Source organism: Sus scrofa, chromosome 13 (genome assembly GCF_000003025.6).
Source record: "Sus scrofa isolate TJ Tabasco breed Duroc chromosome 13, Sscrofa11.1, whole genome shotgun sequence".
In the NCBI taxonomy this organism is placed as follows: Eukaryota; Metazoa; Chordata; class Mammalia; order Artiodactyla; family Suidae; genus Sus; species Sus scrofa.
In genome coordinates this window covers 41,694,026-41,718,533 of record NC_010455.5, presented here as the reverse complement: position 1 = coordinate 41,718,533, position 24,508 = coordinate 41,694,026, and the positions used below count along the sequence as shown (strand labels likewise).

At 39.7% G+C, this 24,508-nt stretch overlaps 1 protein-coding gene across 11 annotated transcripts in view; it reads left to right on the top strand.

The window, feature by feature from the left end:
- Positions 1 to 24,508, top strand: part of FHIT (fragile histidine triad) — a 1,440,837-nt gene that overhangs the window by 1,166,266 nt on the left and 250,063 nt on the right. For 10 of the 11 annotated variants that reach the window (XM_021070759.1, XM_021070758.1, XM_021070755.1 and 7 more), the window contains 2 exons: positions 1,064 to 1,093; positions 17,394 to 17,494. In XM_021070759.1, the coding sequence (XP_020926418.1) occupies positions 1,064 to 1,093; positions 17,394 to 17,494 (131 nt within the window). The remainder of the gene's footprint in view (positions 1 to 1,063; positions 1,094 to 17,393; positions 17,495 to 24,508) is intronic. The other variant, XM_021070765.1, reaches the window with a different exon arrangement.

Here is a 24,508-nt window from a genome sequence, read left to right as displayed (position 1 = left end):
AATTTTAACCTACAGTAAGAAAATGTTTCACAGTCATTAAGTTCCCCTTTCCCCCTACATACATGTAGATAAATGAAAATAAATTTTCACAAAACAGTGTTTACCCATTCTTTGCAGTCTATTAGTTTTTGCTCATTTATCTGATTTCTTTTGTTTTTAGTGCTGGTCACAACCCATCCAGCTGACTTTATGACCTCCTGAAAGGTTGTGACTTCAAATTCGAAAACCACTTGTTACACAGATTTGATTAGTCTTGGCCATTGCAGGGCAAGAATTCTCACCCTAAGTAGTATGGGTCTTGGAAGTAGAAATACTTACCTAAATTTTCACAGTTATGATTCAATTTTAAAATTTCTGATTATTGAAACATTGCTTGTTCTGCTATTTCAAACCAGCTGCACACTCTTTTTGCTTTATATCCTGGCTGATAACTGGATGGGTTTGCTTATTTTTACCTAAAAAAATAGTTTTATTGAGCTTCAGAAAGCTGAGCAAAGGATCCAGGGTGGGGAAAGAGCCTGGCCACAATGAATGCATCTTCCTTTCCTCCCAAGCTCAGAACAGCAGAGAGGGCCTGCTCTTGGGTGCTCCTTTTACATGGAACAGCCCCTATTCTTACTTAATGGATTATGTTTATGGCAGATTTCCTGAGTAGAGATTTAAGGTAATCAGACATTAATTAAACTACATCTGGTTTTAAGATAACCAAAAGGTGTGATACTTAACCTCTGCAAACATTTCCAGTCTTCCTTTACAGCAATTAAAATCATAGCCCAAAGCAAAGGGCATGGAAAGTAGGAAAGGGGTGGGCTCACTGGATAATTCATATCATTTTTATACATAACTTCTCACTTACTCTCAGGTGGAAATGGAGAACTGTCAAGCCCCCCATGTCTACAGGGAATGGTCCCCATGAGAAAACTACAAATTAACACACAATGAAATTGGATCTAAATTATTAATGGGGGATATTTCTGAATAAACAAGAATTATTACTTATCTGTTCTCACCGCTGTTTGTTTTTTTTTTTTTTTTTTTTTTTTTTTTTCCTTCCTACTTCTAGGATGGCCCCGAAGCTGGACAGACTGTGAAGGTGAGTGCTTATTATGTGCATACACATTAATAGGGGGCAATTATGAGAACTAATAAAAAATCACACTGAGTCATTTGGAGCACGTTGCTCTCTCATTATGTTATCTTCGAGGTCAGAGAGACCCTTGGTGTTTGAGCCATAAATCCTGACATTGTAAACTTTGCCAAGTGATATGTTTCCCATTAGTTTACAAGACATTTAACTTTTGTAGTAAAATTACTACTGTGCAAATGCTGAATCAGAAACTAAATCATGGAGTCCTCAAACAGAATCTGAAGTCTAAGGAGTGCATGGGAGGTAGTGTCTGGGGAACTGTATGTGTGCTGTGTGTGAACTGGTGGGTCCTCTTTTACGCCTGAGCCTCTGACAGCCTTCTGGTTCTCTACACCATCTATTTTTGCTTCACCATTGTTGAGTGGAGAGCTCACCAATGTGGTCTGACATGGTGGCCCCAAGTTCTGTCCTCATTCCTTACCCTGTGCTTCATCTCTTCTCCTCCTCTCCACCCACACACATACTCTTTCCTCTCTTTATACTTAACACCAAAGTTCAACCTAATGAGTCAGTGTAGCTCAAGAATGGGGTTTTAAGTGTGCTCTAAGAAAGAAGGGAGATTTACTAGGAGAGTCTCTGCTTCCCTAATAAAGTAAAATAAAACAATAAAATACTGGCTGATTCTGAAGCTAAGTTTCTGCCCCCTTCATATCAGTGCAAATTCCTATGCAGTTAGTCCCCATGCCTAAATCACAGAAAAGGTTTTTTTTTTTTTTTTTTTTTTCTTTCTCAGTACTAGAAATCAGAAGGAAGTCTAACTGAGGTGCTAATGTTATACTTTGCAAAATAAGGTTTTAGGCTTTGAGACTGGCTGTGAGCAAATAAGGTAATGCTTGGTACCAAATAATGCCAGGTAAACATAATCCTCTTTTGATATTAGTCTGCATATGGCTTTAATGTTTACCACAGCTGCTGTGGGGCTTTTAAAATAGAATCTCTGGGAAGTACTTTTGAGGAGTGAATGTCCTATAGGGCCTGCCACCAAATTCCTTATGATAAAAAGAGCTAGTCTTGCTCTAGACACACAATGTATTAAGGACAGAGGAGACTTGCAGCTTTTTCTACCTCCAGGCTTCTAATTGTGGAAATGTCGAAGAAAGTATAATATGAATAGCTTTGTTTTGAAGTTGTTTCTTGAAATACAAAACACAAATGTGTAAACCTAGTTACCATTCTTTTTTAAAAAGCAATCTTCATGGGAGTGTCCGCTGTGGCACAGCAGATTAAGGATCCAACGTCATCTCTGTGGCAACACGGGGTGGATCTCAGCCCAGAACAGTGGGTTATGGGATCTGGTGTTGCCGCAGCTGTGGCATAAGTTGCAGGTGCAGCTCAGATTCGATCCCTGGCCCAGGAACTTTCATATGCTTTGGGTGTGGCAAAAAAAAAAATCAATATTCAAATGTAAGTTCCAGCAACACCAAATTAGTCAGGTGCTTTATGCATTATTTGATAGAATTCCTTCACATATTGACAATAATGCTGCAGAGGCATAGCTCATAACGTGGGAGGATGCCAAACCCCAAAGGGAGTGCACAGATTGATAACATGTGCAAGTTAAACATATCTAAAATTTTATGTGTATGTAGGTTCAATGATCTCAAAATTTAAGAATTCTGAATGGGGCATTAAAATATTTCCCAGATAGGAGTTCCCATCTTGGCTCAGTGGAAACAAATCTGACTAGCATTCATGAGGATGCAGGTTTGATCCCTGGCATCACTCAGTGGGTTAAGGATCCAGCGTTGTGAGCTGTGGTGTAGGTCACAGACGTGGTGGCTGGGATCTGGCATTGCTGTGGCTGTGGCTGTGGCATAGGCCAGCAACTACAGCTCCAATTCAACCAATGGCCTGGGAACCTCCATATGCCATGGGTGCAGCCCTAAAAAGCCAAAAAAAAAAAAAAAAAAAAAAAATTCCTGGACAGACAGGCATCAACTAGACAGAAAAAGTAGATTAATGGTTTCCAGGGGCTGGAGGAAGAAGGAAATGGGAACTGACTACTAATGGGTAAGAGTTTCTTACTGGAGTGATAAAAATGTAGAATTAGATGGTGGTGATGGTTGTGTAACATTATGAATATTTTTAAAGCCACTGAATCATATATTTTACAATGGTAAAGTTTATCTTGAATGATATATCTCAATTAAAAATACTAACAAAATAAAACAGAGTTAAAAATTCCAAGTGCCAAGTCTCCAGGGCTGAGCCCTACAGCTGTAGACTCTCTGACTCCAGTAGTGACTAGTTTTTGATGTTCAGTTATCTGGCCCAAATTTTTAATGTTTTTCTTTTTAGTTTGATGGTGGGTATGATGGTGTAATTTCTAGTTTATGCTACTCATATAATTTTTTTTTTTTGTCTTTTTGTCATTTCCAGGGCCACTCCTGCGGCATATGGAGGTTTCCAGGCTAGGGGTCTAATCGAGCTGTAGCTGCTGGCCTATGCCAGAGCCGTAGCAACACGGGATCCGAGCCGTGTCTGCAACCTAAACCACAGCTCACGGCAACGCGGGATCCTTAACCCACTGAGGAAGGCCAGGCATCAAACCCGCAACCTCATGGTTCCTAGTCGGATTCATTAACCACTGAGCCACGATGGGAACTGCTAAATTTTTGTGGTTCTTATCATTACAACCATTGTTATTTCACTAATTTATAAAAAAAATTAAATCAGATTATCTTCTTTTGTATATCTTTCAATTATTTCCAACCTAAGCATGGAATTTCCCCAATATGAATTAGCAGGGCCATGTCAAATGCTTTGTGTAATATATAATGGTTAAAAGAAAAAAATTTATGTGTAGACATCTGACCCTTGAACAACACAGTTTGAGCTGTAAGGTTCCAGTTATCCAGGTATGTTTTTCAATAGTAAATACTATAGTACTACAGATCAGCTATTGGTTGAATTTGCAGGTGCAGAACCTCATATACAGAAGGTCAACTATAAATTATACACAGATTTTTCCACTGGTCAGAAGGGTCAGTGCCTCTAAACCCCAGGTTTCCAAGAGTCAACTATATATACAGCTAAACCTTAGTGTATGTCAAAGTTTTGAAAACTGTCCTTCTAGACCAAATAAGCATATCAAACATTGTGTAATTTATTTTTATCTAAGCATAATTCTAATACTACCTATGTGAAAATTAGTTTTGCTTTTAGTTTAAAAAAAAAGTTGATTCTATTTTTATTCTAAACTACTTATTTTAGAATCTTTGAGTTTGGGGCTTGGGAATCTGTTAACAAGCACACCCCATGATTCTTCTCAGAATATTTATCAGCCTCCCTATTTGTGGTGATATAATAGTAGGTGGTGATGGCCACGTAACCTTGACCCACAGAAGCCAGTAGCCAGCACCTCCGGGGAGCAAAGCTGCATCTTCAATATTCAGTTCTTCCATTCTGAAAACTACAACTCATGACTGAGCAGTTCAGATCTTGAAATTCACACAGCTGAACATTCTGAGGCAGTGTTTGACAGCCTGCCTTGGAAGGCACAGTGACTGTTTTCTTCATCTTAGCGTCTGTGTCTGACTCTTGGTATGCTGCCTGATGCCTGGATTCTAAACCATTTCTGTCTCATGCTGGGTGGCAATAGCAATAAGCCCAGTAATGATCTCTTCCCCTGGAGCAAATGTTGTTATTGTTAGTGGAGGTTCACTGCTGAATGAGCTTCTTGAACATGATGCCACTTTATGGGTTTTTTGTTTTGCAGGCTTTAAGTTCAGCTTTGCAAAGAACAAGGATGGTCTAGGTCACTCAGTAAAGCATTTGTAACAGGAAAAGGAAATACCAGACTAAAAAGTGACCTCTTATTTCTCCATTGATTATTATCTCTCCTTTTTGAGGGTTTAATAGTAGGACGCACTGCTGGCCACCAGGTGGTTATTGGGGCAATTTGAATAGCCTGAAACACTGAGATATCATTCCTTCTGGTCTCAGCTATATATCACCATGTCCATATACACATCACCATGTGCCCATGCAGCCACATATGACTAGATCATCACCCTTCCCTGACCATCCCTCCCATCTGAAGTAGTCCTCCTGAGCCCCTTACTCCCTATCCTATTTACCTTTGTGGATTTAAAAAACAAACAAACAAACAAACAAAACGTGGCCTGAAAGTTGCGGGTTAGGTTTTTATAGGGACCTTACTTGGAACTATAGCCTGGAAAGCAGTATCTCAATATCTCTGAGGAACTGTCCCAGAAAGTGAGGGGAGGAGCCAAAATATGTAGGGACTTGTGCTTAAAAAAAAAATGCAGTGGAACATCAAATACTGCTAATCAAAAATACCAGACATCTTGAGTTTATGATTTTAGTGCTCTTCTATGTATGCAAGAGTCTGGCTCATTCAATCATTCTTTTCTTTTTTTAGGGTTCACCTTTGGCACGTGGATGTTCCCAGGCTAGGGGTCAAATCAAAGCTACAGCTGCTGGCCTATGCCAAAACCACAGCAGCCTGGGATCCAAGCCACGTCTGTGACCTACACCACAGCTCATGGTAACACCGAATCTCTAACCCGCTGAGCAAATACTAGTGGTATTCCTTTCAGCTGCACAACAAAGGGAACTCCACAATCATTCCTTTGATATGCATCTTTACTATCTAGGGCCGGTATCCTATTTTTCTCCATCCTGAATTACCTTCAAGGTTTTGCCATAGGGGTGGCTGCAGTGGCTCATGGCTTGATGGCAGAGGCAACATTCTTTGTTTACTGAAATGGTAGCATTTTTTTTTCTGGTCCACGCCTTAATTGATTTCCTTCAAGGCATTCTTCACTGTTTTTTATTTGTTTGTGTGTTACTTTTTTTTCTTCCCTGTGCCCATGTTTTTTCTTTAGTCCCTGGAGAATATTAGCTTCATGAGAACCTGTATTTTGTCATTGTTCACCATGGCTCTCTTGGGTGGTGGGTTCATAGAGTTAGAAATCTATGCTTCTAACTCTCTAGCTTCAGGTAACAGGAAAAAGCAGATAATATCTCCTTGTATTCCAGTGTGTAGTTCAGGGGTATAGGTTTTCTGGAATTTTTACAAGGAATCTCCCATATTCAGGCATCACTGACATAGGCCAGAATTGTCACTAATCAAGTTCCCAAATTATAATCCAAAATGTAATTCCAGCTAGCCAAATAATTAAGGCAGTATTCAGTCCTTTAGAAAGGATGCTACTGAGTAGGTGTAATGTAAGCTTTTAGAGCAATTTCTCCATACATCTTTGGGTGGGAGAGTGCTTTAGGTATATTAAAGAGAGAGATTTATGGCAGGCAGGTAATCTAGAGTTTTATAAGGACTATTTATAAAATATGCCTGCTTACACTCTTCTCTGTTTATGGTACTTGAATCCTCTACTTAGATACTTAATTTTATAGTATTAGTGCAGTGGGAAGCATCTCTTAATAACTGTTGATACGTTAGCAATTACTTTTTCAGATTGCTTTGGGAAGAAGAGGGAAAGGAATTCTTTAAAGAAGTGTGATTTAAAAATTAAAAAACAAGAATTTCCCTTGTGCAGCAGGTGAAGGATCTGGTATTGTCACTACAGCAGCCTGGGTCACTGTTGAGGTGTGGGTTCAATCCCTGGCCCTGGAACTTCCAGGTGTCACAGTTGCAACCAAAACAAACAAACAACAAACTCTTCCATTCACTGAGCACTGAGGAGTTTTTTTTTGGTCCTGTCTTTAAGATGTTGTTGCTTTTTAATTTGCGAATTTATTGAAGACATTTTAGTCCTTAATAAACTCCAGAAGGTAATATGCTTTGATATCAGTCAGAGGTTCCGTTGAAATATTAACTCTGCTAATTTATTGGCTGTGTGACTTTGAGCCAGCCTCTCAACCTCTCTGAAGATTTATCAAATGGCAGAAGCTCTATCTATTTTATTGAATGATGGTGAAGAGAAACCAACATGAAAATGTGAATAGATCACCCAGACCACCACATGTTGTTCCCAGGACCTTATGCATGTTTCTTAATTTTAATCTTACCCTTAATTTTCTCATCCCTAAGACACGCTAAGGTGTAACTTTAGAAGAATGTTCATGGCATTGAGATTGTTTGTGGTCCTCCCAAGTTCACTTAATTATACACTGAAATCTCTATTAAACGTTGCCTCTTAGCTTACATTCTTCAAAAAAAAAAAAAAAAAGCCTTTCTTCTGATGTTATCACTCGTTCAGTTTGAATAACTACTTTGAACTTTTATGAAATTGGCCACTTGAAATTCAGAAATCTGCCATATTAATTGGGGCATGAAATATTTGCCCTGATTTTTTTTTCTTTTATTGGCGTATAATTGATTTACAGTGTGTTAGTGTCAGGTGTACAGCAAAGTGATTCGGTATACATATACATATATTTGTTCTTTTTCAGGTTCTTTTTCCATAAAAATTCCAGAAAATTTAGTAGGTTTCCCTGTGCTATACAGGAGGTCCTTGTTGATTATCTATTTTATATATGGCAGTGTGTATATGTTAATCCTGAACTCTTAATTTATCCCTCCCCCTCACCTTTCCCCTTTGGTAACCATGTATTTGTTTTCAAAGTCTGTGAGCCTGTATCTGTTTTGTAAGTAAGTTCATTTGCATCATTCTTTTAGATTCCACGTATAAGCGAAGACATCATATGATGTTTTTCTCTGTCTTACCTCCTCCACTTAGTATGATAATCTCCAGGTCCATCTATGTCCTGAAAATTCTGCCCTGATATTTTTAACCTCTGCCCTACCCCTTGGTGGTAACAAGTTATTTGTGGTCCTGAGCCCACAGTGTATTTCATGATTACTTGAAGTAGGTTTCAGTAGGACAGAGACCTGTGTTCCCTCTATGCTGAGTCAGAAGGTTTGATGTATGACTCAGGACTCTGCCTTTAAACAAGTACTGTAAGTGATGTCCATGCACATGTGACTCCAGTGCAAAGCCACTTAGCAAAGAAGTGATGAGATGTGGAATCTCCATGTAGCAGCTTGCTTTCTATCCAAAAGAATTCCTAATATTTGGTGTGTATGGAAAGGAAGAACCAGCACCTTAACAATCGAAATGATTTTACTACACTGGTATTTTTTATTTTCATCTGGAAAGAAATTTCAAGAGAGCTCTACTTTGCCAGAGAACTTTTATCCTTTGATTAAAGCCATGAGGAAAAGTGCCTTGCTTATGCTTATGTCTAATGCATGTATTTACTACTGAAGAATTAATATCTTCAGGATGCAGTAGCTTTTATCTTATGCAATTGCCTTACAATTTGCATATCTGCTCTGAAAGTGAATCCAATTTGCCTGATTTTGATAAAGCAAAACCAGTTTCGATGCTGAGGGGATGGGTTTGGGTATGTATGTGGGAATGGATGTCTCCAAGGACCCTTTTACCCTCGGCAGATACATGTCTCTGATTCTTCCTCCCCTCCTGGTGATTTGGGGGCAAAATCTTGGTCCCTGGTCTCTGGCTTTTCAGGCAAGAGAAGGGAAGATGAACTTGTCTGTTCCCTGTGGGAAATTTCCTCTCTCCTACTAAACCCTCAAGCCTTCTTCTAAGTAAGTATCAAGTCATTGGGTTTTTCCATCTCTAATTCATTCATTTTAATTTACTTGAGGCCATTTGGGTCAAAACACTGAAAGAAAAATGAACCAAACGTTCTAGTCATCTTCTGTTCCTATTTGGTGAGTTGTATTTACTTTTTTCCTGTTCTTTCAAATTCACAGGCAGTTTAGGTGGGTCCCATAAGGGATGCTGGAGATAGAGTGAGGGCAGAGAGGGAATGTCATCAAGAGGCAGGACTCAGGAGCCAGATGGCCTGGCTTCATTCCCACAGCCATCACCTATCATTTTTAATGACTCTTTCAGAAGTCAGCCTTTTCTAGCCTCAGCATCTATTTACACAAAATTGGGACCTGAATGGTACTCTGACCCCTAGGGGTGTTGTGAAGATCAAATGTATTAAAATGTATGTAGATGCCTTTAACCCAACACTTAACACATAGGACAGTCTCAGTAAATATTTGTTGTTAGTTTTACAGTTTTCATTTGATCCTCACAATCCTCAAAACTAGGCATTAATATTTTATACTTGGGGAAATCTAGGTTTACAGAGGTAGTCACTTATCAAACAAAACAAAAACAAACAGCAAACAAACAAAAATAAAACCACAATTGATAGATAGGAGAGCTGGAATTCAAACTCAGCTCTGACAGAGCCAAACTTTCCATTATATCATCTAAAACAACTTGCCTATTAGCATAGTCAAAGATGCACCAGGAGAGGTTTTGTAAATATTTGGTCTCCTTCAGCCCGGGTTCATTTGCTTTATTTTTCTCTGCTTAGAATAATATTGGCTTCCATCTACAAACACCCAGAGGATTCCCTCTTTAACTTTATTATACAGGTAAAGCTTAACCAGCCTAAATGCTGCTTTATTGCTGAATGTCAGTTTATGGCAGAATTATATGTTTTAGATGTTTAACCTTTCATTAGTACTACCAAACAAATTCCTTTGGTAATTGGAGGCTGTGACATATAGCCAAGTAGTATATTTGGCTGTTAAATTTATTTTGAGATCCATGACACAAAAATGTGGCAAATTTTGCAGACACAAATTTTAATGTCAATGTTTTACAGGTTTCAGGTATAAAATGGGCTGTCTTTTACACCTGATGGTCAGAGTTAGGGGGTTTTATTTAATCACTGTCAAGTCAAATATCCTGTGAAAGGCAAAGTGCTTTATAGACCCAAAAATGCTGTATAATTGTAAGGCATTCTTATTCAAAATCATCTTCTTACCTCTGTTGACGCAGTAAGGACAGTGACCCACTGTTGGCATTTTGCTAGGGATACTACGCGTTTAGAAATAACTGTTGAAGGCACTGCTGTCTGTCCTTATTTTGCTGAATGTGTTTCAGGCCTAGGACATAACATATAAAATTCTCCAACTGCCTATAACCACTTCATTCTAAGTTCAAAATTTTAGTCCTGTGACATCTAACCATCTTCGCTAAAATGCCAACTTTTTTAAAAATAAGTAAACTCAGCCCAGTTAATCTTGTGACAAAGATTCAGTAGTTTTGGTTAAAAATGAGTGATCAGTTCAGGCTCAGTAGATGAGCAGTTTGTAATAAACTACACCCTAAATATAGAATGAGGAGTCAGAGTGCCTAAATATAATGTGTGCTTTGGTTGAAACTGAACATTTTAGCAAAAACAAGTCCAAATGATATTGCAAACTTTTGTTTCATACCCACCGCAAAAATATTAAAATACAAATACAAAAGAAGGTTACTTATAGGCTAAGTATAAAAATATGGATCTACATATTTCTAGGGGAAATGGACACCATAAGTTTGGAATTCCCCTAGAATGAGGGAAAAAAGGAAAAGGAGTGCATCATGGGCTGTCCAGGGTCCCAGGGGCCTTTAACTACATATCTAATATGTTCCCAGTTTTCCATTCTATTATTTCTGTTTTGTGATATCATTGATATTTTAAATGCATTTTAAAAGAAAATATAGGAGGCTATCTCTATAATTTTTATTTCACAGGGGTTCCCATTAGAAGAATTTTCCATTGAGAAATGACTCTGATTATCTATTCTTTTTCGTTCTATATTATTTTTAGCATGTAATAATTATCTACCTCCTATGTTCAAATCTCAGATGAGGGGGGCTGTAAAAATGTTTTTTGAAAGTCCACTGTTGATTCTAATGGTTACCCAGATTTAGGAACTTCTGCTTGCTTGCTTTATTTATTTATTTATTTATTTAAATCCATTTTGATTCTTGGTCCAGATGACCTAGACCTGATTCTTACTCCCACATTCGTCTTGAATTATTCAGTTCCTTTAAGGGGCTCCTCTTTGCCCTTTATGCCACAGCCATTACTAAAGTAATTCTCAAGACTCAAAATGCAGCTGGAAAACTGAGGGCTTGGTGACCGAGCCTGGGTCAGATGGAAAGCAGATTAATGAATAATAGACATGGAAACCTGCAGAGCCACAGACAAGGAAGTATTAGAATAATGTCCTCTTCCTAAGGACATTTGGTTGAAAAATAGTGGTTTGGTGAGAATCTCTAATGGCCCTTGGGCCAAACACAGAAATTCTCCCCCCATTTCTTCATGAAATATGTTAGTGCTTGAAAAGGGTAATTTTGAAATTCTAAGTTTACCTGTCATGAGGCTTTGATCCTATACCTGTGCTCTGGTAGCAAATCCCCTCTCTGGAGAGGCAGCCCATTCACCAAGATCAGAGAATAGAGACATCAATTGCTGGAAGCCTTCTGAATTAATTAATCCCCAATCTCATAAGGAAAGGACAATCTGATGGTTTAAATCCTTTTGGGCTCATTCAACATAAAGATGATACTATTGGATTCTGGTAATGAAAACCCACATTTCTTTCCCCTGTAGTTTATTCTTGAAACAAGCTTTTCTTGTTCCTGATGTTACATGAAAAATAAACATGAAGTTGTTTAGGATGTTGACCTTGCCTAAAGTGGTTTGGAAGAATAAACAACATTGAGCAAGCAAAATGAACTCACCAAATATTCTTTTACTTCGTGGTGAAATCCATTTATCCTAATGTTCACATTCAAATCTCCCATCCTAGGGTCTATATATCAGTACTTATTCCCTGAAAAAATATTTTCTTATCATACTTCTAGACTGGTGCCCTGAAAAACAACCCAACAGGGCCTTTTATTGTGTTTCAATTCATCTGTTGGTGGTAAATGGTATAAATTCCCAGATGTAATCAGGCTCTAGCAGCATAATTTTGAGGAAACTATCCAGTCTTGGAAGGAATAAATGTGAATCTGAGCTCAGCTCTGCTATCAGATGACCAGAAATGAAACTCACTCTTGAGGAAGAAACTCAGAGACTAGGATAGTTCAGAGAATCCCAGAGAGGCAAGTGGCTTTGGATGTTGTGTAGTATCTTCGCCTCTTTCGCACTTGATTCCCCCTCTGTAGCCTTTAAATTGGTCTTTTATCTTCCTCTGTATGTGGGAACCCAGTGTGATATGAGCTTCCTGTTGGGACAGCTCTGACCTATGTTTGGGAATGAGAATTCTCTTACCACCAAGAGCATCCTGTTACCACCTCCCTGGAAATGAGCATCCTGCCTGCTCATGCTTTGCTATGTAGCTTTCGTTCTTTAATATATATGTCCAGTGTGTACAATGTTCCAAGTATTGTCACAGTCCCTGGGAGAACAGGAAGAATGAAGCCTAGTCCTTACCTGTCTTTATGGATGGTTGTTGAAACAAGGGCTATACTAGAGTAAGACTGAGTAGGTTGTAGAAGTTGTATGGTTCATAATAATTCCTCCTATGATTAAGTGTTTGTTGAGTTCCTACTATGTGTCAGGTGCATGGGGGTATAGTGGGAGAAGAGGCAGCCAAGGAACAACTCTCACCTTATTATCTATTTTCCTCTACACGCAAATGAATGAATGCAATAATTGTAGATTTTGAGTAGTATTGAAAAGGCTGTAACAGCGTGCTGTGAAAGGGGGTAACATGGCTGAGGGAGGGAAATAAGGATGGTGTGGCTGCTAGAGGTAAAGTGGTCAGGAAAGGCCCACTGAAGAGGTGACCTGTTAACTGATACCTGAGAAATGACAGTGAGCCAGCCAGGTGAAAGAGCTGTGGAGGAGGAATTCTCGTTGTAGTTCAGTGGTCAATGAACCCGCCTAGTATTCATAAGGATGTGGGTTCAATCCTGGCCTTGCACATTTGTTAAGGATCTGGCGTTGCCATGAGCTGTGGTGTAGGTTGCAAATATGGCCCAGATCCCGAGTTGCTGTGGCTGTGGCGTAGGCTGGTGGCTACAGCTCTGACTTGATCCCTAGCTGGGAACCTCCATATGCCACAGGAGCAGCCCTAAAAAGACAAAAAAAAAAAAAGCTGTGGAGGAAACAGCATTACGTGCAGAGGAAACATCAGTGGAGATGAACCTGGCACCATCTAGGAGAATGTGGGAGACCAAGTGGCAGGAATTTGGGGTAGAGACCGGGGTGGTAGAATAGAAGTTTTGAGAGACGGGCAGGCGATTGGCTCCACAAGTATAAGTGCAGTCAGTCCACCATGGGAGTTTAAATTCTATTTTAAAGATATTGTCTGGATTATATTCTAAGGGCAGAGAAAATTTCATATGTGCTTACTATGGTTGGTCCCCTAAACTGATGTGGTTTTTAACTTCCTAAGCCCAGTTTTCTAGGAACCTGAATAATTTGGTCTCATGTCTATTCTGGGTGCTGTTGTGTCTCCCCAGCATACTCTCCACACACAATTGTTTAACAACCAAGAAGATAGGATGCATTTGTTTTTTGTTTGTTTGTTTGTTTTTTTTTTTATCTTTTTAGGGCTGTACCTGCAGCATATGGAGGTTCCCAGGCTAGGGGTCAAATCGGAGCTACAACTGCAGGCCTACGCCACGGCCGTGTCTTTGACCTATACCACATGGGATCTGAGTCAGGTCTTCAACCTATGCCACAGCTCATGGGCACAATGGATCCTTAACCCACTGATAAGGCCAGGGATCAAATCATGTCCTCATGGATACTAGCCAAGTTCATTACCGCTGAGGCAGATGAGAACTCCTAGGATGCATTTGAATCCATCTCTAGCTCCAGTGTTATCATTGTTTGGTCAATCCAGGGGTTGGCAAATTTTTTCATAAAAGGTCAGATAGAAAACATTTTAGGTTTGAAGGCCAGATGGTCTCTGTCACAATTATACCACTGCCTTTGTAGCTTGAAGACAGTTGTTCAAAATACGTAAATGAATTTGCACAAATGGGTGTGGCTGTATGTCAATCAAACTTTATTTGCTAAAGGAGGTAGTGGGCTGGATTTGGTCAGAGGGATGTAGCTTGCCCATCCCTGGCCTAAAGCAATCTCTCTGCCATAATGATGACTCTCGGAGTATAGGATTTCCTGGCTTTAGGAATGATTGTTCCCAGCATTCTGGAGGACTTGTGGGAAGGGATGCTTTCACTACTACTACTTGTAAATAAGAAAGCAGTAATCCTGACAACTGGTGGCAACATTAGGATTCCTAGGACAACCCGCTTTAAAAGGAAACAGGTGCTGAGGCCAAATGGCAGAGATTGAAAGAAATTGGATCCTTGGTGACATTATTGGGTTGCTGAATTAACCAGCCCTGAAGCCTGAACTACATCTAGATTTTTGGGTCACGTGATTCACTGAAGTCTCCTATTGTTTCATCCAGGAAGAATTGAACTTTCTGCTGCTTCCAGTGGAAAACATCCTTGACTCAGTCATCCAGGCTAAAATATTCAGTTATTTTTACTCCTTTAGATGCTTAACTGGCAGTTTAAGTAAACAATCTGTAAAGAGTTTCTGCGTATCTGTAATACTTATCACATGCCAATGGGGATCTTGGTGTGAAAGTCTGCGAATCAATGGCCCTAGAAGAGCTTAACTTCCAAAAGGCTCCCTTTGGTGCATGACCACAGGGTAATTCCATTAACTTTAATGATGGTGGTGCTAGACAAAATGGGCCCTGTTAGTCTATTCTTCCCCTTCTTTTTCACATTAAATATTATCCTGCAGCTTCTTCTTCAAGGTAAGGTATGTGCACTGCTGCCATTCATTTCTTGGCCTTTATTAATATATGCAGGTCTCTCTCAGGGAAGGCGTGCTAAGTAAGTACATTAAAAATGAATCCACTGCCCCATTTGTCGACGGTGAGAAAACCCCAGAGTCAGGGACATCGATGGATTATTATTGATTGTTGTAAGAGCCAATAAAATCATAAACAGGGCTCAAAACAATTACTGTGGCCACATTAGCAAATTATCAAATCCATAACTTGCTTTCAAGCCTAGCCTCAGAGATTTAAATAAAGTGCCAGAGGGAGGAAAGCTGTATTTTAGGAATGTGACAACCAGGGCTAAAATAGAGAAATTTATGATTTAATTTGCTGTGCAATCTAATTGAGAACAACTATTAGATTTTTTTGAAAGTGAACTTTGATTAGGTTTTAGGTGTCACAAATAAACTGGAAATATGGGTCAGTTTATACTTTTCTGAGAGTCTGTCGGGAAGGGGAAAGGAAGGTATTCATTGCTAAGAAGGCCTTTCCTGGGTGACCTTGCACCCTGCCTTCTGTGTCCTTATTTCCAGTGCTCAAATAATTGGGTTATACCTGAGACTAGCTGGCTCTTCTCAGAGACTTGCTTTTTACTTTCTTCACCAAGTGTCAATTTTCCCCCATTTAGAAATAAATCAATTTGAAATGAAATTACCCAGAGCATTCATTTTTCACCATCTAGTAAATGAGTCTCTCTAGAGAACACAAGGTCCGCCCTTTTCACTTCAGGCTTAATAAAATCCTTCTCTTCCATGGAAGTAGTACAAGCTGTTGTCTCTGCCTTCTTCAGGCTTTTCACTGTTGGAAGACTACGTGCAAACAATATTTGCTCTGTAAAATATACTGTTGACCTGGCCATAGATTCCTGTGCATATTTTCTGAAGATCTCACCTAAACTCAGACTGCCTGGTTTACATTTCTAACCCATAGCAGGTTGGAAAAAAGCATCATCATGGCTCCTTAGCCATTCTGGTAGATCATCTGAAGCCCTGGCCTCAGCCACAGTCAGATGATGTGCACAATGGTGGCTAGATTTGCAAGTATGGATTGATTCATGTTTCAGCTCACTTCAGTCAAATAGAAAAGCAATTTGTGCAAAGATAAAGGAGATTTCATAGTGATCTGGGTAGAACTGGCTAACGGATTTCTACAGGCAGTCAGCGAGAGCTTGAAAACCCAGGGGAGGAATGATAAATTACTGCTAACTGTCCTAATTATCCCTTGACACTCTGTGTTGAAACCTGACTAAATTTTGCTGAAACTTACAAATAGGAAAGAAATTTAAGGTTTAATAAATTATCCATAATAGGAATGTTTAAAAGAGAGAGAGCGAGCTTGAGCATGAGCGAGTGCGGTAGTACAAGGGATTATATTGATCACCCAGCAGTTTCTTGAGGCTTAGCAAGTAGTAGGAATAGGGTGGGGGAAATTTTTTAGATAAATTATCATTTTAATCGCCACCCTAATTGATTATACTCAGTCTGCTCATTAGGTTAAGAAGGACTCTGAGTCAACTCCCAAGGTCATTACGTTAATAGACACAGTAGCATGTAGTTTGTGATGAGTTGATTTGTGAATGCCACATTCGTCTCTGTCAACAGCATCATCAACATACTAGCTTTAGAGGATCACACACTGACTAAATGTGTGGGTTTCTTTGTATTTTAGTGCAGTCATCTTGTACTCACCCATCTTTTATGTTTTTATAGTCTTAGTTTTCGCTCATGTAAAAATCCATTTAAAATGCCTTGAGTGATGGCTAGCTTACTTTTTACCAGCAGTCTTGTTCCATTTTTGGATAACTCCAGTTAGAAATGTTTGCTTTTGCTTCTGCTGTTGCAGCTGCTCCTTCTTCTTCTCATCCTTCTTCCTCTACTTCCTCTTCTTTTTCTTTTTCTTTCAGCATTGCAAAAGTGGAATATCTACCTTTTTGTCTTCCTCTCTGGAGTGTAGGTCTTCTGGATTAGTTCTGTACTTCCTCTCCTTTCTGGGAACCTCGTAGGAGTTGAAAGAAATGTGCTTTTCTCCCTGTAAGGAATCATCAATGCATTTAATTGTGTAAAGGACATGGTTTCTACCCCTTTCCCACATCTAGATGGTCTCTGCTGTTTTAAACATGTTGCCTAGAGTCGCAAGGAATTATCCAGATGGCACAGGAGCAAGTGGTTTATAACGGTTCTTGGAACAGGTTAGACTCTTGGTATATGTCAGTTAAGCATGAGGCTGGCTTCCCCGAGTGATGAGCCTTAAGTTCTGGTATTCTTTTATTTTTATTTTATTTTTTTTATTTTTTTGCTTTTTAGGGCTGCACTTGCAGCATATGGAAGTTCCCAGGCTAGGCGTTGAATTGGAGCTACAACTGCTGGTCTACACCACAACCACAGCCACACCAGATCCAAGCCACATCTACGACCTACACCACAGCTCACGGCAATGCTGAATCCTTAACCCACTGAGGGAGGCCAGGGATTGAACCCGCATCCTCATGGATCCTGGTCGGGTTGGTTAACTGCTGGGCCATGAAGGGAACTCCAGGTCTGGGTATTCTTGCTGCAGATAAAGACCACAGGAAATTAAATGGTTATAAAGATCCTGTTGACAGGCCTTGTTACAAGGTAGGATTTGTTATTTCCTTTTTAGATTTTGAAGACCACCGAACCTGGTGACAGCCAACCTCAAGATCAGTTGGTTTTCAATAGAGTTGTTCTTTGTTCTCACTGTGAACAAATGTCAACAATGGAGTGAGTGCAGAACTCATGTTCTTAACTAAGTGATGATATCTGCGGGCTCTTTCCACACATAGGCTGTTTGCTAAGACTGACCATTCTCCTTTCTAATACCCACCAAGCTTTCATGCTAATAATTTCCCTTCTAGTAAGTGTACAACTGGCACTTAAAGCCCTTTGGACTCTTTGGGGGTGACACTTAGAAGCATAATTGAATGAAAAGTAGTAATTCATTAAGCGTTGGAGGGGGGGTCATAGAATCTTTCAAGTCTGAAAGCTATGGGAATTTTCTGTGGAAAAATTGAGATACACACAAAATGTTGCATTTTATTTCAGGGGTCTGTTAACCTCCTGACATTGTCCATGGTCTGCTCAATTGAACTTATCTGAATTCTCCTCTCTACTCAGCATTTAAGAGTAGTTAGTATTACTAGCCTAAATTGATGAGGTGAAGTTTGAAGCAGGTCGCAAAAAGCCACTCTCCCCATCTACAAGGTTTTCATTTGTAAAGTGCTTTCCTCACTTATAAGAATCAGTTGCTCTGAAGATTCACTGTGGCTCTGTTCACTCTTAGCTGTGTGGCTTTAGACAAGTGGTTTGACCCTATCCCTCTTTCTTTTCTTGGGCATGAAGTTGAAATAATAATACAGCTTTCTCCTGCTTAGGATTTTGTGAGTAATTAATACAGGAGGCCATGAGTGGGAAACTTACTGCACAGTGCTTTGCACACTGTATTTCACCAATTATTTATCCAGTTATTTATTGAGACCAAGCTTCTATGAGGACAGGAGAGAGCAAGGGGTCATAATCCCTGCCCTCAAAGATCATCTTCTAACTCAGAGAGGCATTCAGGTGGATTTTCATTTATTCCCAGTTCCCTTGAGTCACCCTGTTAATGGGTCCCAAATTCTTATTGATGGTAATCATATTGATTTCCATGCAACCTAAGCTTGACTCGCTAGTCAAATGGAACTGAGTATATAGAGCTAGTAGTTCATGTTAAAAACAGTGAAATGCACCAGGTGTCACTAGGAGAAAGGCTGGAGTGGATATTCCCTCCAGATGTGCAGTTTGTTTGTGTCCTTGAGGTGGGTATTTGCTCCATTGAGAAGCTTTATGTTATATTCTTTGCATCATGGCTTCTTCTAAACATGGACAGTAGATGGCTGAGTGGCTATTTCTTTCATAGCCCAGTGAAGATAAAGCATTATTCTATCATTTTTACATGTATTCTGATGTAAAATTTGCATAGCATGAGGTGGGGATTTTCTTCACCTCTGAAGACTAGGTATGATCTTAAATTGGGTTCACAGGTCACAGGAACTCACTCTGGTCAGCTATTAAATTTGACTTCCCTCTGCAAAAGACTACGCTTGACCTGAAGTTACAATTTAGAAACTTCACAGTTGGGAATTGAGATGTGAAAGTTTAAAAGTTTAGACTTCAGGAATTCCTGCTGTGGTTCAGCAGTAACAAATCTAACTAGTATTCATGTGGACCTGGGTTCAGTCCCTGGCCTCACTCAGTGGGTTAAGGATCTGGCCTTGCCATGAGCTACAGTGTCATTCGCAGACGTGGCTCAGATCCCGAGTTGGCTGTGGTGTAGGCCAGCAGCTGTAGCTCCGATTTGACCCCTAGCCTGGGAACTTCCATATGCTGCAGGTGTGGCCCTAAAAAAAGACAGAAAATAAATAAAAAAAAAAGTTTAGATTTGAGAGAATTAACTCTCAAGTTACATTTCAGAGAGCAAAGTTGAGAGTTTAGCTTGAATTGAGTTTGAAGTTAGGTTTTAAATTTGGTGTCTTTTTTTTTTTTTTTTTTTATCATATTATTAATGCCCCCACTAGATTTCCTTTGTATCTTCCTCTTGCAGTTACTGATTTTTGTTATCCTGGACTGTCAGAATGAAGAGCATGGTGTGGAGTTCCTGTTACAGAGTAGTGTAACAATGATCCAGCTGGTCTCTGTGGAGATGTGGGTTTGACCCCTGGCCCAGCACAGTGGGTTAAAGATCCCACATTGCTGTAGCTGTGGCCTAGGTCGCAGCTCTTGCTAGGATCCTCCTGGCCTGGGAATTTACATAGTCTGTGGGTGCAGCCAAAAAAAGAAAAAATAAATAAAAATAAAAAAGAAGTAAGAGCAGAGATGGGAACACTCAGAGCTCAGATTTACTCAGCCCTTCTAGGGTGGGAAGCTTTCCCAGCAAAGTCTGGGATTGATGGCTGTGCTGCTCCCCGGGGACAGGGTCCCTGCAGCCCCTCCTGTTCCACCGTGTCCCTCTCCCCTGTAGCCATTTCGCTAGGCTGACCCTTGAGAACATTCATTCTGCAAACACTCTGCCATCTGCTGTGCTGTGGAGGCTTCCAGGCTAGTACGAAAACAGGTGTGGTGTCAGAGTCACTTACTGAGTAAAGGAGTTGAAGGGAGGATTGGAAAGGAGCCCATTCCTTTGTGAGCTTCACTGTTGACCCTTGGAGCCTGGACCAGCAATGCTCTGCTTCATCAGGGCCCAGCCCCTTGCATCTCTTGGGGCTCTTGTTTGGAACCACAAGGCTTTATGGAAGGATGCTTGGGGCTGGTGTTTTACTTGCAGGTAGGAGCTGGCATTTTGGCATGAATCCCTCTGTGAGATTCCTGCTGGACTAGTTTTTGATTTGCAGTGGAAGCACCTCCCTTAACCTGTTTTTCAGAGGCTTTGTATTGCCAGAGCTGCAAGAATTTGTTCCTCTTGTCAGATGAAGCATGGGATTGTTTTTTGTTTTTTGTTTTTTAAAAAAAAAAAACTCCAGGGAAGAATAAGTTCTTTGGTTGAAATGATGTCAGTGGAACTTCTTTTGTGATGATGTGCTATTCAAGTCTGTTTCTCTGACAGTGGCTTGTCAGTATTACTGAGAGAAGTGTATGAGCTTTCACTAAAGGAATTGATGTTTAGCTCACCTTTTGAATAGCACAATGAGCATCTATTTGCATTAATAATATTTTACTTTTTTTTTTTTTTTACTCATTTACAGTTTATGAAGTGCTTCACATCACAGAATTTGAATTACTTGTGTGAAGCAGAATAACATAGGGGGTAAGGCTTTGGAACCAGAACGCCACGATTCAGATCCTGGCTCTATTCCTTACTAACTGTGTGATGTTAGGCAAGTTGTTTAACATCTCTGATCTTCACTTATTTCATCTGTTAAAGGGAGGTAATGATAGCACCTGGCTTTGTAAAATTGTTCTGAGGATCAGAAGAGATAAGAGATGTATAGGACTTTTATCACAGTGCCTAGCATGTAGGTAAGCCTCAGAATGATAGCTATTATCATTGAATTATTCATACTCTCAATGTTGTTTTTATGTTTTTGACATTGCGTGATGTGTAAATTTTGTCTTCATTTGAAAGGCGAGGTGACTGTGGCTCAAAGGGAAAAAAGTGACTTGCTGAAGAGCTAGAATTCAGTCAGAGACACAGCCAAACAGAAACCCAGACCTGTGACATCTCATTTACTGAGAAAATATTGGAAGAGTCCAACTGAATGCACTCACACAGCCTGGTTTCTGTAGCCCCAGCCTCATCAGAATGTGGCGAATAAGCTCAGATCCCAACAATAGCTTTTACGCCACATTTCATTGTCTGTGGCAGAGGAGAATGGAATCTGAAAGTTTTCCTTACAGAGAGGACTCTTTATTTTAGGATACCTTTTCTCAGTTTGGAAGGTAGGGGAACCTTTGTAAACTGGTGTTTGAGATGCCATAAATTACTCCTTTCACAGCGTAAGTAAAAGCCTCTCAAATCAAAAATGCTTTCCATGCTTACATTGATACTGTTTTAGAATATTCACTTCACTTTTTAAATACATCCCACATATTACCAATTTTATATTTAAAAAAATGATCAACTGCCAGCCTAAAGGAACATTATAAAAACCAACACATTATTGATTATGTACTTTGGAATTTAGCTTTAGATTTAGAAGCTCTATAAGACGCAGTACCACTCTCCCAGGGCTTTGCAATTCTGTAGGGAGGATAAGAAACATACGCATATACCCCAAAACACGAGGAAATACGAAGGCAGTGTGTCATAAGGACCAAGCAGTAAGTTCAAGATAAAAAGTAAGGACTGTGGATTCAGATGGTTAAGGAAGTTCCCGGATATGAGAACCTTCTCTCTCAGTGAAGCTATTTTGTAAGAAAAGGAGAGGAGAGATGCTATAAAATTGGTTGTGATGATCATTGTACAACTATAAATGTAATAAAATTCATACAAAATAAATTAAGAAAGCTCTCAGGGAGTTCCCTTTCTTAAGAGTCTATGTCTGTCACTGCTGTGTCTCTGGTAAGAGCTGTGTTGGGAGATCAGAACCTGGCCAGACAACTTCCCATTGTCGTGGGTGGCACCCAAAGGAATGAATAAATAAAAATAAATATTTAAAAGGAGATTTAAAAAAAGAGAGGGTAGTGAATTGCCTGTATGAAACATTAGAGGCATCAGGCACTGGTAGGATTGAACATGTTTGCTTGTTTTCAGTTTTTAGCAAGTTGTCACTTGGTGACTAGCGTGGACTTCTTATAAGTGGAATCCTTTAATACAGTCTTTAAGGAAACACAGCATCCGGTTGAATGAAGTTAGTAATTGTAAGGCAGACTCATCATCCCTGCATGCAGAAATACACTCAGTCCTTGTCGTATTTGGGGTGCAGATCTTTATTGCCAACATGATTGACAACTTGCGGTGGTGATTTTCACATGTTCCTTCTGTCCTTTGACTAAGCTGCTGTCAATGTCTGTTGCACAGATAACATCTGCATCTGGTGCTTCACTTCTGCTGTGCTCCACATAAAGCATTATGAAACCATTTGGAGGATAGAGAATATGGGGAGGTGTACAGCAACATAGTCTACGTAAAATCTCTAATAAGTGTTTAATACAACTCAGGGGCTGTGCATTCAAGGATGAGATATTAGATTTTACCTAATGTTTTGATCACTGGCTTTTTGATCCAGTCCCTGGGAATAAAGCCTTTGTAGCAGCTTCCTGAAAATCCTCATCAGTCTTGTTACATACTTAAAAAGAAGGATTAGTAGGGAAATAATTTGGTTTTAGTGGAGACAACATCCATTGAACCAATTGAAATATTCTACAGATTGATTTTAGCATTGGTATTGCTTTAAATTAAAACTGGCATCTGGATTCCCCTTGGGAAGCTTAATTATGAAAGTGATTCTTAAATGTACAACGCCAGGAAAACAGAATACAAGTCACTTGAGGCTGATGGATGCCTTGTATTTGTGGGGACTTAATGGCAGGCCAGTTCTCATTTGTTTAGCCTCAAAGTAACTATGTGTAGAAACGAATAATAGTACTAATTTTTGTAGGGGAGTAGCAGGGAAAAGAACAGTGAACTCTCATTTTCATGCTCTGTATTTTTATCCCATACCAGTTAGTCTTATGACCTTGGACAAATCTTTCATTGTTGCCTTTTTCTGCCTCCTTTTCCTTCCTTTCCATTTTTCCCCTTTCCCCCATCTCCTTCTCCTGGCATGTGTTATGACACTGTCATTTGCAAGTGACAGGATATCTGAACTGGCTAAAATAAATGGAGGATTTATTGTGTCATAATTAAAGTGTCCAAGTGAAATTTCTGACTTCAGGTTTGGCTTGATCCAGGGACTCATTGCTCTCAGGACCCAGTGTTTCTGTCTCCCTCTCTATGTGTTCTTCTTTCTCTACATCAGTTATAAAGGAAAGGGGTAGGCATTAGCCTAGGAATGGAAATGGCAGTAGTGAGTTGAGCTTCTTGGCTGACATATCCGTGTGAGGAGCAGCACGGAACTGAATACCTCATTAGCTTGTTTGGAGTCTATTCATAAAGATAGTCAAAATCCAGGGTATGTTGTCTGAATTTAATTCAAAAAGCATTCAGGAACCCCTGAAATAATGAGGGAGAGACTGAGATGAAAGGAAAGTTACTTCCTACAGAATAACAAGAGAGCAATATATTGGATGAGCCTGACAGCTTGGATACTAAGATATCTACCTGCTTGAGATTATAATACAAACCAGGGTGAGGCATGTGAATGTCAATAAGGAAGCGATAAATATGAGTTAAATTCAAGGTCCCATTTGCTAAAGGATTGTGCTAAGTCCCTGCAGGACCTAGATTTCTATCAGGATCATTTACATTATAGGCCAGATCAGATCAAACAGAACAAATACTGGGTGATACTTCTTTTTACCTGAGGGAGGTCTTAGACCTTTTTTAAAATAAAATACCATTAGCAGTCTGTATAGTGTTGGATTTCACCCTGTTTAAATTCAGAAAGGCTGTGATTATTTGCAAAATCAGGCAGTGCTATGACATCTCATCCATCTATGTATTGAGTGTTTACTGAGTACCTGCTGAGTAACTCTACTGTCACACACAGCCTGGCATTCTGTATACACATTTTGTTAAACCAAACAGGTATGGTACCTAACCTCATGGAGCTGATAGTCTGCCAAGATCTTTCAACCCCCAAGTTTACCTAAAATAGATCATCCTGATTATTAGAAGGATTATTTCTAGGAAAGACACCTGGAAAATACATTCAGTAACTCTATCAGGAATTCCCGTTGTGGCTCAGAGGGTTAAGAATCCGACATAGTGTCCCTGAGGATATGAGTTCAATCCCTGGTCTTGCTCAGTGGGTTAAAGCCTGGTCTTGCTCAGTGGGTTAAAGCCTGCAAGCTGTGACATAGGTTGTAGATGTGACTCAGATCCATTGTTGCTGTGGCTGCAGTGTAGGCCTGCAACTGCAGCTCCGATTTGACCCCTAGCCTGGGAACTTCCATATTCCACAGGTGCAGTCCTAAAAAGAAAACAACAACACAAACCTCTATTTAGCTCCAAACTCCTTTCAACACTACTCTACGTTTACATTTCTTTTGTGAAAAATTATATCCTGAAATCTTTTGTTCTTGATTTATGGCTAAAGCTCTATAACAACTATTTTTAAAATGAAGGTAAGCCAGTAGTCTTGCTGCTGTTTTCATATGCCA